Source organism: Urocitellus parryii, chromosome 8 (genome assembly GCF_045843805.1).
Source record: "Urocitellus parryii isolate mUroPar1 chromosome 8, mUroPar1.hap1, whole genome shotgun sequence".
Classification (NCBI taxonomy): domain Eukaryota; kingdom Metazoa; phylum Chordata; class Mammalia; order Rodentia; family Sciuridae; genus Urocitellus; species Urocitellus parryii.
The window spans coordinates 27959182-27976066 of record NC_135538.1 but is presented as its reverse complement, the minus strand read 5'-3'; the positions used below and the strand labels follow the sequence as shown (position 1 = coordinate 27976066).

The window sequence follows — 16885 nt, the reverse complement described above, 5'->3', positions numbered from 1 at the left end:
AATTGATGGAGACGTGGCTCCCTGATATTGGAAACAAATGCCTGAGAACATCGTTTATAACAATTTCCAGGAATCTCTGTGAACAGAGAATTTTATTTCTGGAAAAATCTTCCATCTTAAAAGCTTAGGATGTACTAATTCCACTGAGATCCTCTTCAATGCAAATACATACCTGAAAACTTGGGTTGTGACTTTTTCTTTTTGCTGGAAACTTTTAAGAACTCATCAACAAGCAAGTCGTTAGCACAGGCTCTCTTGTCTGGGTCTGGTTCAAAACATTTCAATATGAATGCTTTAGCCTCTGCAGACATGGACTCTGGGATCTCAGGGTGGACTTTAAACATCCCAACCTATGGCATGAACAGAAAAAAGAAAAAAGCACAATGAAACTCCTGAGTGAGCATCTTGTCCATGTCCCACCACTTGTCCCCTCATCATGTTACAAGCTCATGCTTTTTTCCAAGCCCGCCGACGCACTTTCTATAGGTTATAAAGAGCTTACAGAGAGCTTCTGGAACTTTAGCAATGACACATCCAGAGTAATTAGCTTAAGACAGAAGATGCACTATGAAGTACCTTAACATTAGTACCTTAACATTCAAAAAGTTTTTTTTAATTGATATAACTGATTTGCTATATGCCATGTATTGTGCTTAATCTTCAAGGAGATTCATAAAGGGCAAAACTGACAATCCAGTGGATTATCCCTCTTATACCAGTGAGGAAAATAAGGCTTAGATGGGCTGAGGTTACATGATTATGGAAAGGCAGAACTGGGATTTGAACCTTGCTTTGCTTGAAATATAGCCTATATTCTTTCCCGTGTTAAATAATTTGCGAATGAATACTGCCCCTCTCTCAAATAACCTACATCATGAAATATTTAAAAGTATTTTGAAATTAAACAAATAGTACTTTCTATCACAATTAGAATTTACTTCTCATTGCTGCTATTTCTAAAAAGTTTTGGACTAGGCTCAGTGGCACATGCCTGTAATCACAGCAACTTGAGAGGCTGAGGCAGGAGGATCACAAGTTCTGGGCAACTCAATGAGACCTGTCTCAAAAATAAAAAGTAAAAAGGGGTGAAGATGCAGCTCAGTGGTAGAGTACTCCTGGGTTTACTCCCTAGTACTACATACCCCCCCCAAAAAATTTTAATGATGTTTTCATGTATTTAGTACAGAGAAAATCTTCTAAGGACATATTTTTGGTATGATAAAGCTCATATAAATTTACTTTTATAAAAATAATAATATATAATTACTTATAATTACATAGCATTTAGTATGTGTCAGAAACTATTCTCAGAGTTTTACATATATTAATTCAGACACTCCTCAAAAAAACTCCTGTTAGATAGTTACTATTTTTATCCCCATTTTGTAGATGAGGAAACTGACATACAAAGAGATTACGTAATTTGCTTGAAATCTTAAATATCTTGACCCATGCTGAGGCTTGGCTCTGAACACTATCAATCAGGGCAGAGTCCACCTGATGGCTTCTTTTTAAGACAGTGTCACTTCCCATGCACAGAGGAGGCTAGCCCAATGGAGACAAAGGCATGTTTTCCAATGATCACTGCACTAAGGGGTAATTCAGCAGCACGTCAGAGGGAAGCCTTAAAGATGGGCTGAGAAGAGAAAGACATCCTTCCTCTCAAAAAAGGAAGCTGACTGTTCTCCTACTCTTTTGGACTGGATTACAGCCCTCCTTTTTCTACCAGCAGCATCCCAGCAGATTGCCTTCAAGTTTAAGCCATACTTGGCAAAAAAAAAAATGAGAGCTGTGTACACCATGGCCCCTCATGGGAGGCCACATGCAAATGAGCAAAGGCTAGAAACGCAGCCAGGGGAGGTAGAGGGTAACAGTGATCCTCAGAAGTCCTCTGCATTGGAGAAAAACACTTTTCCATTTTAAATTTCCCACTCATCTAGTCTAGCAAGGGAAGGCTACAGGGACTCAGGTTTCGGCCACACGTAGTCCTTCGATCCCCAAACTGTGGCCATGGCTCTCTCAGGCCTCTTTCCATCAGTGCCTCCTACTTTGGGAACTGGGGCTGCTTCCCATGTTCCAAAGAATTATTTTTCAGCCAGTTACCAGGCTAGCCAACCAGATTTCAAAGAATAAGACTGACTGACTTAAAATGGTAATTATGCCCTTTTTAAAAATGGACTTCCAAACTATTAGGATCCAGAAATAAAGGAAAATATTGTTTTGATCGAAACCTTAATTGGATAAAAAAAAAATGTTCCTAGATCTCCCTCCATGGAAAACACTCAGACTATTTCCCAAACAGCCCAAGTCACTTTCCACACAGTGGTGTGTGATTTACACTGTGCAGCTGGAAGGGGGTCCAAGGTAGTTCCACTGACTTTCCTTCTAGAGCTGAGAAAACCAAAGCAGAGAGATGCCTTGTGAAAGGCCGTGGCCCTGCCTCCGGGGAGAGGGAATCTTCTTGGATTTGAATGTGTTCTCATCTCCTGCTTACTTAGTAGGCTCCTTACCCCAAACAAAATACAATATATACACATAGAACACAAAGCCTATCCAGTAGCTATGAGGAACTTGATCCCTTTAAGATAATACGAAATGTGACCTTAAACATGGCTGCTTGTGGCTCTCCTAGTTCATAAAACGGTGGTTTTCCTGTAGCCATTTCAATGATTGTGCAGCCCAAAGACCAAATGTCTGCTGCTTTTCCATAGCCTCGTGGTCCTTTATCAATTATTTCTGGTGCCATATACTGAAGGGTACCTGAAAGCACGTCAAACACATTTCCACTTTAAAAAGAGAAAACACAGTTATCTAATGACAGCTTCAATTTTTCTAAGTAAGACAAATTTCAAATCATGATTCTGGTCCTAATACCAGTTCCAGTTTCTTATGCTATTTACAAAAGTAGAAATAGGAATTTTTTTATGATGGATTTTATCAGGGACACAGAAATAGTTTGATATCATCATCTGGTCATAAATAGGTCCATCCTCACTCCCTAGATGGGGGAGTATTACCGAAGCATCGTTCCCCTGGACGTTCTCAAGAGAATTCTAACCATGAGTCTTTTGAAAATGACAGAGAATACATCAATACATTTTCTGTGTTCAGTTCTTCAAATATCTGAAGACTGCTATGATGTATGCTTCTAATCTTTTCTAGGAAAAAAAAATCTAGTCATTCATCCAGTTCCTTAGATCTGTATTTCTCAGTTCCTAGACTGAATGCTTAGTTCTGTTTTCATTCTGGAGGTCATTATGTTAAATAAAAGTCAGGCATAGAAAGACAAATCCCATGTGATCTTACTTTGTGGAATCTACAAAGGCTGACCTCCTAGATGTTGAGACATAACAGTGGTTACCAGAGACTGGGGAAAGAAGAGTGGAGAGAAGAACATGGAAAGGTTGGTAATGGGTATGAAGACCTAGTTAGATAGGAGAAAGAAGTTCTGCATAGTAGGGCAACTACAGAGAATGATAATGTTAAAAAAAAGAAAAAGAAAAAGAAAAGAATAAAGAAACCCTAGAAGAGGGGATTTCAAATGCTTTCACCACAAAGAAATAATAAATGTTTGAGGAGATAAATAGGCTTACCCTGATTTGAACATTATACAAACTATACAGGTATCAAAACACCATGTGGCACACTACAAATATGTATAGGTTTTCATGTGCTAATTTCCCTCCCTCCCTCCCTCCCTTCCTTCCTTCCTTCCTTCCTTCCTTCCTTCCTTCCCTCCCTCCCTCCTTCTGAACGTGGGGGTATTTTTATCAATGAGCTACGCTCAACCCTTTTTATTTTTTGAGACAGGATCTCACTAAGTTGCTGAGACTGACTTCAAACTTGAGACTCTCCTATTTCAGTCTCCTGAGTCTCTGGGACTATAGTTGTGCCATCTCTGGCTTCAAGGTTTTTTAAAATTTTTTTTAAAAAAAGTCATTTCTGTTTCTTAAACATGGTAGCATTAAGATTCTGAAAATCATAGTGAAAAACAATGCAAATAACTTCTGATATACTCTACTCTGTAAATCAAATATACCTGACTCCTGCTGTGTATCTGACACCCATGAAAAAACAGATTGGACAAATCACAAAAGATCACAAGCCATTAACAGAGACAGACCCCCACACAGCACCCATAAGAATATATGAAAAAGAGAGAGAGAAAAGGCTGCATGGAATCAGATAAGAGTGCTCTATGAGGGGAAGAGCACAAAATAAGAAGCTGAGAGCCCCTGGTTCTAGCCCTGCCCTGGTACCTTCCAGGGAAACACTCAAGTGCAATGACCTCAGATGACAGGCAAGACTTGGTCTTCTATTACCCTCTAGAATGGGGATGGGCCAGGAGTGTGAACAGGAACATAATGTCACTGTTATGGTTCACATCTTAAAGGCCCATGTGTTCAAGGCTTCGACCCCAGCTGATGATACTCCTGGGCGGTGGTGGGGACTAGTGGAGGGAAGTTAGGTCATCAAGGGCCCACCCTAGAAGGGAATATTGGAGCCTGACCCCTCTTCTCTCATTGCTTCCTGGCTGCCCTGAGTTGAGCAGCTGTTGCTCTGTCCCCTGCCATGATGTTCTAGCTCACCACAGCCCCAAAGTGATGGGACCAATTGACTACAGACTGAAACTTCCAAAACTGTGAGCCAAAATAAATCCTTCCTCCTTTGAAGTTGTTTTTCTCAGGTATTTTGTCACAGTAACAGAAAGCTAAGACAGTCACCATATTCCCCATTTCTGATACACTCACATGAATAACGTAATCAGCAAACAGGAACTCATCCAAGGGGCAGTGCTGAATTACTTCAAATCCTGAGGTGTTTGCCAAAGACCTACATCAGTATTTCTGATTCATAATCAAACTGACATTTTGATAAATACAGATGACAGCTTAAATGAATACTTCATGTGTGATTTATAGGAAAACTGTGATGTAAAATTCCTCCAAATTGATCCCATGAAGCCCACTGTCCAAGGCTAGAAACTGACTGTTGTTCATAAAAATAAAGTATGAAATTTTTTTCAAGTATTGACACCTTGTGAAGTTTATTCTCCATATGACAGTAGCTCAAATTCATGTTCACATACAACAGTACACATCTACACTCTCAGCTTAAACTGGCAAAATCACCAGAGGAGCCTTTCTCCTTGTCATGGATAAGGCAACCGTGCTCCCCCCCAAGACTCAACTACCCTTAGTACAAAATTATTATGATTTCTTTTCATTCATAGTTTTTCCCAAAGTGATAAATTTTTTTAATTTAAATAAATCAAGAGGGCTTTTAGAAAACTTGTGCTGAAACCTATACTCTGTTTTGCTGTTGTTTCTGGTTCTATAAAAGAATTGGTGAAGATAATTTATATTGCACAAATATCTGAGCGGGAGTTACAACTAATCAAAAAATATAGTAAATTTTAAAAATTGGTATAATTCAAGCAATGCCAATAATAAATGATACAATATTTTTATCAATCAGGCATTATTTATAGGAGCTCTATCTGATCAGTAGAGGAAAGGGACAAGAAGGAGAAATACTGGGGAAGGATACTGACCCAATCATATTGTTATAACTGTGTCCATGTGCAAATACATAACAACAAGTCACCATTGTGTACAACTATAGGGCACCAAAAAATAATGACGAAATACAAAATAGCTCCCTCTGCCAAGTGTGTCATCCAGCCTTCACTGAATAAGTTACAAAAAACAGGTTGTTGGGGCTGGGGATGTGGCTCAAGCAGTAGCGCACTAGCCTGGCATGCGCAGGGCACTGGGTTCGATCCTCAGCACCACATAAAAATAAAATAAAAAAGGTATTGTGTCCACCGAAAACTAAAAAATAAATATTAAAAAATTCTCTCTCTCTTTAAAAAAACAGGTTGTTATGTATTCAAATCTGTTCCTCTATTTACTCCACAAATACATGACACATAAGTTTTTTGGAGGAGTGCTGGGGATTGAATCAGCGCATCATGAATGCTAGGCAAGCACCTGACCCCTGAGGTATATCCCCTAGACCCAATATTGTAACATAAATAGACTTCCAGGACTAGACTATAAAAATACAAGCAAATGCAAACATCAGGCTAAAGAAAATAAGTCAGGGTGTCAACTCCAAGACCTATACCTCACATATGTGCATTCTAAATTTTTTAAAAATTACTGTTAAATATCTATTTTAAAATTTCTTTGCCATTGCAACTATCTTAGGAGGTGGTACAGCTTAATGGTTAACAGCGTAATCTTTGATGTCACAATTTGTTCATTCATTCATTCATTCAGCAGATGTATGCTAAAGGCCCACCACCAGCCAAGCCCTGTTCTAGGCACTTAGAATACCACAGTGGACGGCCAGGTGCAGGGTATACACCTGTAATCCCAGCAACTTGGGAAGCTGAGGTAGGAGGATAGCAAGTTTGAGGCTAGCCTAGGCAATTTAGTGAGACCCTGTCACCCTGTTTCAAAATAAAAAATCTGCTGGAGATGTAGCTCAGTGGTAAAGACCCCTGGGCTTAATCCTTCGTACAATTAAAAAAAAAAAAAACACTATAACAGTGTAACAGTAGAATAAAGGAAAATCCTGGGCTTACAGAACTTATATTTTTGTCATACAAGAAAAATAATAGATAATACACTGTTGATAAATTATACAGTATGGTAAAAATTGATATGCTATGACCAAAACAAACAAACAAACAACAAAAACAGAGTCAGCAGTGCCCAGGAAGACTACCATTATTAATGGGGTGTATGCAGGTGACATCTGAGTTAAGGCTGGAAGGAGGTAAAGTTATGCAAAGACCCTGCAGCAGGACCCAACCTGATTTCACAAAGGAAATGCAGGAAGTGTGGGGCTTTGTGGTGCAGAATAAACAAGAGGAGAAAACTAGGAGTGAGGTCTGAGAGGGAATGGGCTCCAAATCAGGTCAGAGTCTTGTCCACCACAGTGAGGATGTGGGTCCTTGTGTATTCTGGGAGAAAATAGTCATGGAGGGCTCTGAGTGATGGGATTTGCTGTATATTTTGAAAGGATCACTCTGGGTGCTGTACTGAGAACAGACAGTAGGGGGAGGTAAGTTAGGAGGCTGTGGAAGGACTGTGGGTGAGAAAGGAGGGTGGCAGCCAGCTGTGGGGAGGTGAGAATTGGTCCAGTTTTGGCCACACTGTGAAGGTACAGCCAACAGGCTTCCTCCACAGACTGGGCTGGAGAGTATGAGAAACGGAGCAGGGGGTGATAATGCAGTTGTAGAGTGGCCATTAACTGAGACAGGGAAGAGTGTGGGTGGAACAGGTTTGGGGAGAAGACAATAATTCCATTTGGCATGTTAAGTCTCGTTTAAAACTCAAGCTTTATTAACTACCTAGTTTTGTGACCTTGGGCAAGTTATTTAACCTCTTTGAACCTTACTTTTCTCACCATAAACCGGGATAATGATAGCTAATGATTAGGGCTTGATGGATGAATTTCAATGTGCGTAAAGCACTTGGCATGGTGCCAGGTGAGTACTTCATAAATGATGGTTACTGCTGCCTTTCCCCTCATCAAAATTACCAAGAGGTAAAACAACTCATGGTCATTACACTAAATTCATTAGAGGTGACTAAGCACCTGGGACTCAGTGAGCACTGAATTAGGGCTTTGAGGCCTTTGGTGATGAGAGATCCACATGCCATGGCACTCTGACCAGTGCTGGGAGAGCTCTAAGCTCCTTCGTCACGAGGACAGTGGGGGAGGTACCAGCACAGGGCCCTGTGAGGACTGCTTTCTTACAGCTCCTTGGGGAATTCAAAAAAAAAAAATGTTTTCGAGATTAGCAGATGATATTACATTAACATCCTGCTCAAAAAAAGTGTGTGAAACTAGGGATTTTCCTCTCAGAAGTTACTGAGTCTTGGCAGCATCTAAAATGTCTCTTGCCAAGTTGAGAGAGGATGAGGAAAGAAATGTAAAGCCACTGAAAGCTACTAACAGGTTGGAATGTATTTTATTCAAAAAAAATGCATTCTCACTATGTGTAATTCTATGCCTAAAATAACCATTGCCTTGAGGGAAGGGCCTGGGCTGGAGATGTTGCCGACTGAAGTCCTGAGGACAGAACTTTGGGAATTCCTCTCTCTCCTCTCTGCCTCCCAGGCTACCAGGACACCAGAAAGGTAGGGAGGAAGTTGGAAACAGGTGAGCACAAAGAGCCCAGGGCAGGCTGAAAACCCAAGTTCCATCATGTACAAGTTGTTGTGACCCTGCCACAATGTCCCCTTGACTCCCAGTCAACGCCTCATCTGCAAAATAGGCACTTCTGCCTCCCTCATGGGAATCAGAAACAGGGCCATCGGGCCATTTTTCTTTGCATTAGACGACAAGTTAGTCTTGACCTTTTTTATTCTGCTCAATTTCTCTCCCCACCCTCTCAACAATAACAACAAGGACTTAATGCTTCATGAGAAGCAGGATAATGAAATGACCAGAGCTTGGGGCAGAGACCAGGTCTGAAGTCCCAGGTGCCTTTCCTGCCTCCTGGTGACTGAGGAGCAGTCTTTCATCTCTTGAGCTCCACTTTCCCCTTGGCCACCTCTGCCTTTCTCTAAGTCACTTGGTCTCCACCCTTCCAGGACTTTGCACTAGAAGCAGATCAATTGTTGTATTGCCTAATTTTTCAGGAAAGCTCTCTCCTCTCTCCTTTTCTGAGAGAGTGAGTCACTTCCTCTTTCTGAATTGAAATCCTACGGGGTTATTTATACTGTGGAGTAGAGGATAGATCCCAGGAAGAAAGCAGGGTAGGGAAGAGGGAATTCAGATCCCAGATGGCAAGAGATTCGGGTATGAGTAAGAATCACAGAGAAGCTGGACTAGGAACATGTTTAAAAAAAGTAATCTTGTCAGAGTTAGAGTGGCTGTAGGCCAACCAGGAGAGAGACGCAGTGACTGGAAAAGAAGAACAAATAACAAACTGAGAATTAAAAATAATCTTTGGTGGCATTAAGCAGGAGACTGAGCAAGACATATAAACACACACAAAAAAACGAGAGGGACAGACCAAATCCTGGGTAACACTTTTCAATGAGCATCAAACAACACCAATGTTAATGTGCGTGAGAACACTGACTCAGTTTATCTCACACCTTAAGCTCAAACTCAGCAATTATTTCTTTAATTATGTAAGATCTGTATCATTATCATAAAAACATACCAGTAAAAGTTTCAGTGCATGGGTTTATGCCAGCAAGCCTCTTTGATGTCCCAAAGTCAGAGATCTTGAGAACACCACTATAGGTATTAATCAATACATTGTCACCCTGGGGAAAGAGGACTGCCATCAAAAATGTTATCTTCAGATACGGTTTATTGTTGACTTTTTAAATATATATATTTTTAAAGGAGTACTTAGAACAATCAAGGATGCTCATTCTTTGCCCTTCATTAACAGTTGATCTCAACAGAAAATTCTGGTCAATATTTTTTGTTTACATATTATCAGTTGTTCACAATCTGCTACTCAGGTCATAGGTCAGGCGAAAAGCTCACTACAGTTCACACACAACAGAAGTTAGCTGTGTATGATCCATGGACAAGATACAATATGAATTTCATAGCTTCCCAGTCACTCTTTCTTTTCTATGTTGCTCAATTTCTTTCCCTGGAATATTTAGGAACATTAAAGGTAAATGGGCCTTCGAATTGATTTTCGGGTAGTGATATTAACTTACTTTAAGAGTCAAGCCTTTGTCAACAATTTATTCTTTTTTAAAGAAAATCTTAGTGTTATTATTTCAGTTTGTTATTTTAGAGAATCTATAATTGTAGTTCCCTCATTGTAGTTCCATGCATGAATATATAAGAAAGGGTCTTTTAATTATTTTTTTTCCTCTAACCATGAATCCACTGATTCAATACATATTTATAGGTAGTGATTATGGGCAGGGACAAAGGCTGTTAGTAACTCAGGAATGGCCACATGTCCTGTCTGACTTTATACTGTGCGCCCCACCCCACAGAGCTCCTACAAAACATCACACACAGTGAGAGCACAGGCCACGGGTTGAGCATGGCTAAGGAGTTTATTCCGTGTGCAGAAGAAGAACACAGGAATGTAAAAAGCATTAAGAGTACTGTGAAATATTTTATTTCTGCTGTTTCTAAGACTGACTTAATATTCACTGTTCCTAATTAATAGCCATAATACAGTGAGAATTTTGAAAATAAAACAATTATCCAGCAAGGACCTCATGAAAATGAATCATGGTGTCTCCTACCTTTATATCCCGGTGAACTATCTGATTGTCGTGGAGGTATTTTAATCCTTCCAATATTTGCTTTGTATAAAAGCCAATTGTTTGCTCATTGTCTTTTAATGGGCCCCATTTGGAACGAAGGAGAGCAGAAAGACTTCCTGTAAAGGAAAATTGAAAGTAGATAATCTCATCCAAGAGAGCTCTTTGAAGCATATTAATAAGTGACACTGATTTAAGTCAACATAAGCCAATATTCATTGGTCCTCACAGAGGCCCAGGAACTGGGCTCAAACATGAATTCAAAAATGTCCCTACTTTGGAGATGGTCACTATCAATACAGCCTAAGTAAAAACCCAATCAATTGCTAAAATTAATCCAATTCATTATGATGGATACTAAAATGGTTCTAATATTTATTTACTGTCTCCAAACAAACTTCATGGTAATGTCACATACCTTTTTTTTGTGTGTATGTGGAGATAAATTAAAACCTGTACTCTAGTAAATTTCATTCAATTTTGCTCCTCTTCCAGTTCTTTTACTTTTAAAAGAAAAAAAAAAGCAACTCTTACCTCCTGGGACCTGCTCCATGAAGATTTTAATAAAGCCATTCTCACTGAAAGAGCCCAGATACTGGACAATATTTTTGTGCTTCAAATGCTTATGCAAGGCTATTTCTTCATGCAAGGGCTGAGAGTATCTGAAAGACATGAAAATGGCAATGGGCTAGTTATGCAGCCAGATTTTAATTATAAACTGCAACAATACAAATTGAAAATTTCAATTAAACATATGACCATAAGTAAAATAAAAACGACCATCGTAAGTCCTTTATTTTTTGTAAGGTCAATTCTGTGAGGCTGCAGCTATGGTTGGGTTAAGGGGAAGGTATCAGTCTCTGTTCTAAGCTCCTGGTATATAATAACTCATTTCTCACAACTCAATAAGGAGGGACTATTAAGATGTCCATTTTACAAATAAGAATATTAATTCACAGAGATTGACTAACTTGTCCAAGACCTCAAAGCTAGTGACAGACATAAGATTTGAACCTAGGAAAACAGAAATCATCTACACAGCTTACTGTCTATACCAATGTGACCTGTTATGCCATTGGCCTTACTTATCTATTTTACTATTCCAAGAGACTCTTGCCCTGGAAGACAAAAACTCCAAATAACTTTGAGGTTCATTCTAGAACATCCTGAAAAACCCACCAATTCTTCAATAAAAAACATAAAAACATCCAAGTATCTGAGCTCATTTCTTCAAATCCTAACATTACCGTGTCCACCAAGACTATTATAACATGATTTTTACCTAATTCCAAATAAGCCTCCACATAGAAAGACAAACTTCAGAGTTCAAAATCACATGATTGGTGTTATGTTGCTCTACCAAATATGAAAGTATTTTATACTTCTGAAACAGAACAACACTTTAAATGATTAGTTGAAATACTACAAAGTTTATAGACAACAATCTTGTGCTCAATGTAGCTCTAAGGTAATTACTGTGTAGTTTGTCATAGAAAAAAATTTCAACAAATCAAGTTTTAAAGATTTAATGCACTTTTATCAGTGATACATGAACTAGGCAGCAACCAGTCTAAACAGACAGGAACTAACTGGGCATGTCAGGAGAGTCAGTTCTTTTTTGACAGCTTAAGAAGGAACATGGAAATAGCACACTGCAAAAACCAATTGGTTAGCATCAGGTTAAAGCAGAGGGAATTTCCTTATCCTGGCCCACGCTGACTGAGCTCCTTTTGGTTAATTACTGTGAAAATTCTGTTGTTGTTGTTTTTAAATTACCTGTTTGGTAATTTATCTACCAATTCCCTCCAGATCTCTCAGAAGGTCAGATCTTACAAAGCAATAGGTTATGTTTTGGTTTGGTGACATAAAACCTGAGTGTAAATGGCTCCATTTTTTTATATATATATTTATTTTATTTTATTTTATTGGTTGTTCACAACATTACAAAGCTCTTGACATATCATATTGTTTATTTTCTTAAAGTTATCTAACCTACCTAGTTAGGTCAAACACCCCAATTAAACCTACATTTCGAATTAATCTGCTGGGACCTAGTTCAGGAGCTAAGACCAAATCAATGGCCTTCTACGAATTTTATTTAATAAGCTAAATATGATAGGATATCAGCAATGATAAACAGAGACTCAAAGATATCCCTTACATGCACATGTGCCTATGCATATACATATATACATACTCAATAAAGGAACCTACAGTGTGAAAGGCACTAACTATAAGACAACTTAAATGCAAACTTGATGCTCATACTTGCTCTACTCATACATAGGAAATGCTAATATCACACAAACTCAAGAAAGCAGAATGGATTATTTGTGAATGCTGATAATGAACACTAGTATTGGTTAGTATTGAATAATACTAGTTTCATAAAGCTTTTCAGGTAAGCAATAAAGCTAAAGCAATTAGCAGTTAATGAAATCCATATTCATTTATTCAAATAAACTTTTATAATCTGTATTGTATAATATTACTCAGAAAGTACCTAGCAACAATAACAATAAAAATACTTTGTTTTAGACACACTCATTTTTTAGAATTGCTCTCAGAACTAAAAAGTGCAGTTTTTTTAAAAAAGTATTTTTTTAGTTGTAGATGAACACATAGTATCTTTATTTATTTTTATGTGGTGCTAAGGATCGAATCCAGTGCCTCACACATGCAAGGCAAGCACTTTACCACTGAGCTACAGCCCCAGCCCAAAAGGATAATTATTAATAACTATCATTTTAATAACTATCCAGCCAAAAGGATAGTTATTAAAATGATTACCAGTGTATTAGAGACAGCAACAACATTTTTTTAAAAAGATACCTTTATGTTATTTATTTATTTTTATTTGGTGCTGAGGATCAAACCCAGGGCCTTGCACATGCTAGAAGAGCGCTCTACCGCTGAGCCACAACTCCAGTCCCAACAACAACATTTTGATAATTTGTTTGAATGAGGTAACAAGAAGAATTAATATATAATGTTGCCAATAAGATACTTAGGTAATGACTCTCAACTATGAAGACATTTACAAGTTACCTCTTCCATGAGGGCAAAAAACACTTTGACACTAGTTCATATCATGAATGCTTACATTTAAGATCTGGGAGACGCAAATATTCCTGCCTCAATATTTAAAGAAAAGATAGCTCAAAATTTGCAATACTAGTCAAGAGTCCAACCAAGCTAAGAATAAGTACTCTTCTCCAATATAGAAAGCAGTTTTCATGAAGTGTGAAACACTAAAGAAGGATGAAGTGATAATTTTTACAGGTCAATAAATTATGCTTGTCTATGGGAATTACAAGAAGACCAGGGGCTGGGGATGTGGCTCAAGTGGTAGCGCACTCGCCTGGCATGCGTGCGGCCCGGGTTCGATCCTCAGCACCACATACAAACAAAGATGTTGTGTCCACTGAAAACTAAAAAAATAAATATTAAAAAAAAGAAGAAGACCACATTTCTTTTCAATCAACTATGACAATGGAAAGAAAAAATAGTAGAGATAATAGGAGATATCTATATCTATATATACAGCTTGAGAAACCTATTTACCCATAGTTTTCTCTAGACTATGCCCTTCGAGTCAGATTTCCATTGAAAACCATATAGACAGGTTGTTTCCAACCTTGACTAGGCATTTACCTCTCCTGAATGCAAAGAACATCAATGTTCAGGATAACCTAGAATATCTGAGGTGGAGCTTGAGCATTCACATTTTTAAAAGCTCCCCAGCTGATTGCAGTATCTGGGTGAATACTGATAGAACAGGTGTGTAGAATGTTAGAGGAGAAAGCCAATCTAAGATTAACCACTAGCTAGGGATACATTATGAGAGTGTACTTAAATGTACCATCTCTCACAACCACTGGTTCACTAACAAAATGTTTTTAGAATGTGATGAAAACACAGGGAAAACTGGGCTTTGGGATTTGTTTGTGTGTTACTGAGAATCAAACCCAGGAACTTAGGCACACTAAGCATGTGCTCTACCTCTGGGCCACACCCCAGCCACCACAAGAAACTGTTGTTGTTGCCATAATCCTTCTTTGTAGGTGGTAGTTTAATCATACGTTATTCACATACCTCAAACTACTTTAGCAATTATCCTTTGTGACACTATCCAAACTCTCCAGGGCATAATGACAGAAATACTTGCTTGCTAGTATTACAGGGTTCTCTAATCTCTTCACAAGGTGAACAAGATGTCGTGGACCACCTGTTCAATGTAAGAGCTTGTCATCCAGGTATTTCTGAACAACCGACTCACAACTGCATGGCAAGGGGCAGGGCAGAGGGCATATTTTTGGTGTTGGTGTGCTTTGTATATGTAAAGTGACATTTGAATAAATTTAAGCTACAAGGTGATTTTAAAAGTGTTTTCTTTACCAGACAGGTTGGTACATGCCTGTAATCCCAGCAACTTGGGAGGCTGAAGCAGGAGAATCATAAGTTCAAGGCTAGACTCAGCAACTTAACCAAGATCCTCTCTCAAAAAGAAAAGAAAAAAGGCTGGGGATAGGGTGCAGTGGTTAAGCACTCCACTCCTAGGTTCAATCCTTGGTACTGAAAAAAAAAAAAAGGTTTTCTGGAGGGGGAAAAGGAAGGGATGTGGCTAACATTTAGTTCCACAATTTGACAGTGATGGCATCTTTAAATTTTATATTATTTCAAGGCTACAATACGAATATATTACTTTAAAACCTCTAGGAATGATTAACAAAAGGTTTAATGTGACAACTTCTTATACAATCACTCAAGGAATTTATTGAATAATTTCTATTACTGTTTCATAAGCATGCCTCATGAATTAACCAAGAAGAAACCCTAGAGTAGAATCATAAAAATATATATACATAAAGTTAGACTATACATGTGGTATGTAGCAGTAGCTGTTTGCTTATTCACTGTTCTTCCCCCTTCCTATGTCATCTGGGAAACAAATGGCTGACGAGGGAGGAGTGAGCACTTTTGGCCAATGAAATAGAAGCACCAGGATGCTGTATATTCCAGGGAGCTCCGTTTTCCCTTTCTTCTGGAATGTAGATACAGAGGCCGGAGGCAGAAAGTTAAGACTATGGGGACCTTGGGACAGTGCCTGCATTGGAAGGATGTCTTCTTCAGCTTGGGCCAGTAGAGAAAGGCTCTGTGAGGGCTTGGCACCTGTATTGAGGCTTCAATGATGACAATAAGGCAATCCCGCCAAGATCTCATTTGATTTTAGTGTGACCAGCAGACAGAGACACCAGCAGAGGGGAGGCTCCAAAGGAGGTGGTGGCCTCCTCCTTTGTGGTTCACTCTAAGAGTTCTGGGTTTCAGGCTCACAACAGTAAGAATCCACTGAAGGCTTTTAGGCAATAGTGACATGGTGTGGTTTTTCTTTTTTTTAATAAATTTTATTTTTTAGAGCAGTTTTAGGTTTAAGCAAAGCTGGGCTCAAGGTTCACAGATTTCCCATATAACGCCCTGCCCTGTCACACGCTCATCCTCCACGCTTATCAGCTTCTCAATGATGAGACTGCATTGACACATCGTTCTCACCAAGGATGTGATTTTAACTTCAGAAAGATCTCTGTGGCTACCCTGAGGAAGGATGGATGAAGGGCAGAGGAAAGAGGAAAAGCAGAGACTACTAAAAGCAGAGATAGTTGCAGAGACTTAGTAAGGAGTTAAGTGAGAGGCCCAAAGACTTAGACTAGAGTTGAAATCATGCTGATGGCAAAGAGTAGCAAGACTCAGAATATAGTGCAGAAGTTGAGACAACAAACAGTATGGCCTTGGAGTGGACTTGGAGTGAGAGAGAAACAAGAATACAAATGTATCCTGTTTAGCTGGAACAGCTGGCTGGATAGAGGGTACTGTTAACAGACACAGAGAATGCTTCAGGGAGAGTAGCTCTGGGGGTAAAAATCCACGGTTCACTTTGGCCACGTCAACCTGGAGATGCCTACATACTTACAAGTTCAAGATGTTGGGTAGACAGATGACCCCCAGAGCCAGCCGGGGGGAGTGTCCCTTCTGAGGAAGGCTGATTATATGAACTTATCACCATGGCCACAGAAGGGAATGAGGGCAAGCAAAGCAATAAACTCATGATAGAGACAGGCCAATAAAGACAATAGTCACAAATAATCTAATTCAAAGACTGAATACACAGTACATAGATAATATACACCATTGATAGAAGGAGTGTGGTCTAACAGAGAAGAGACCTCAGAGAAGGCATGAGGCTTCAGAAATCATGAGGCTGAAAGAGGAGAGTGCAGAAACAAAACATAAGGCCAAGCCCTAGAGCAGCGAGCGAGAGAGGCAGCGAGTGACAGAAAATACTGTTACCAGAGTTTTCGGGTCCCTGAATGGCTTTATTCCCCCCTAAAAATGATTCCATTTTCTGCAAGTCCCTATTGAGTGTGGTTCAAACCACACGTTTTTTCTTGTAGTAGTCCTATTAAGCATGGGTTATATCTTTTGTAGTTGTTCCATAGTTCTCAGATATCCCATCCCGTCCCCCACTTTTTTTTCCAGTTTTTTTTCTCTTGGCTATTCAGTTCTGGAAGTCTCTCTAGACACATCCTCCAGCTCAGAGGCTCTTTCCTCAACTGTGC

General features: G+C 39.2%; 1 protein-coding gene across 4 annotated transcripts in view; it reads right to left on the bottom strand.

Moving 5' to 3' along the window:
- Map3k5 (mitogen-activated protein kinase kinase kinase 5) overlaps positions 1-16885 on the bottom strand; it is a 203065-nt gene that overhangs the window by 37945 nt on the left and 148235 nt on the right. For all 4 annotated transcript variants that reach the window (XM_026391862.2, XM_026391861.2, XM_026391864.2 and 1 more), the window contains exons 16-20: positions 10806-10933; positions 10254-10390; positions 9191-9296; positions 2603-2760; positions 173-350 (exon numbers count right to left, since the gene is read on the bottom strand). In XM_026391862.2, coding sequence (XP_026247647.1) covers positions 173-350; positions 2603-2760; positions 9191-9296; positions 10254-10390; positions 10806-10933 — 707 coding nt within the window. The remainder of the gene's footprint in view (positions 1-172; positions 351-2602; positions 2761-9190; positions 9297-10253; positions 10391-10805; positions 10934-16885) is intronic.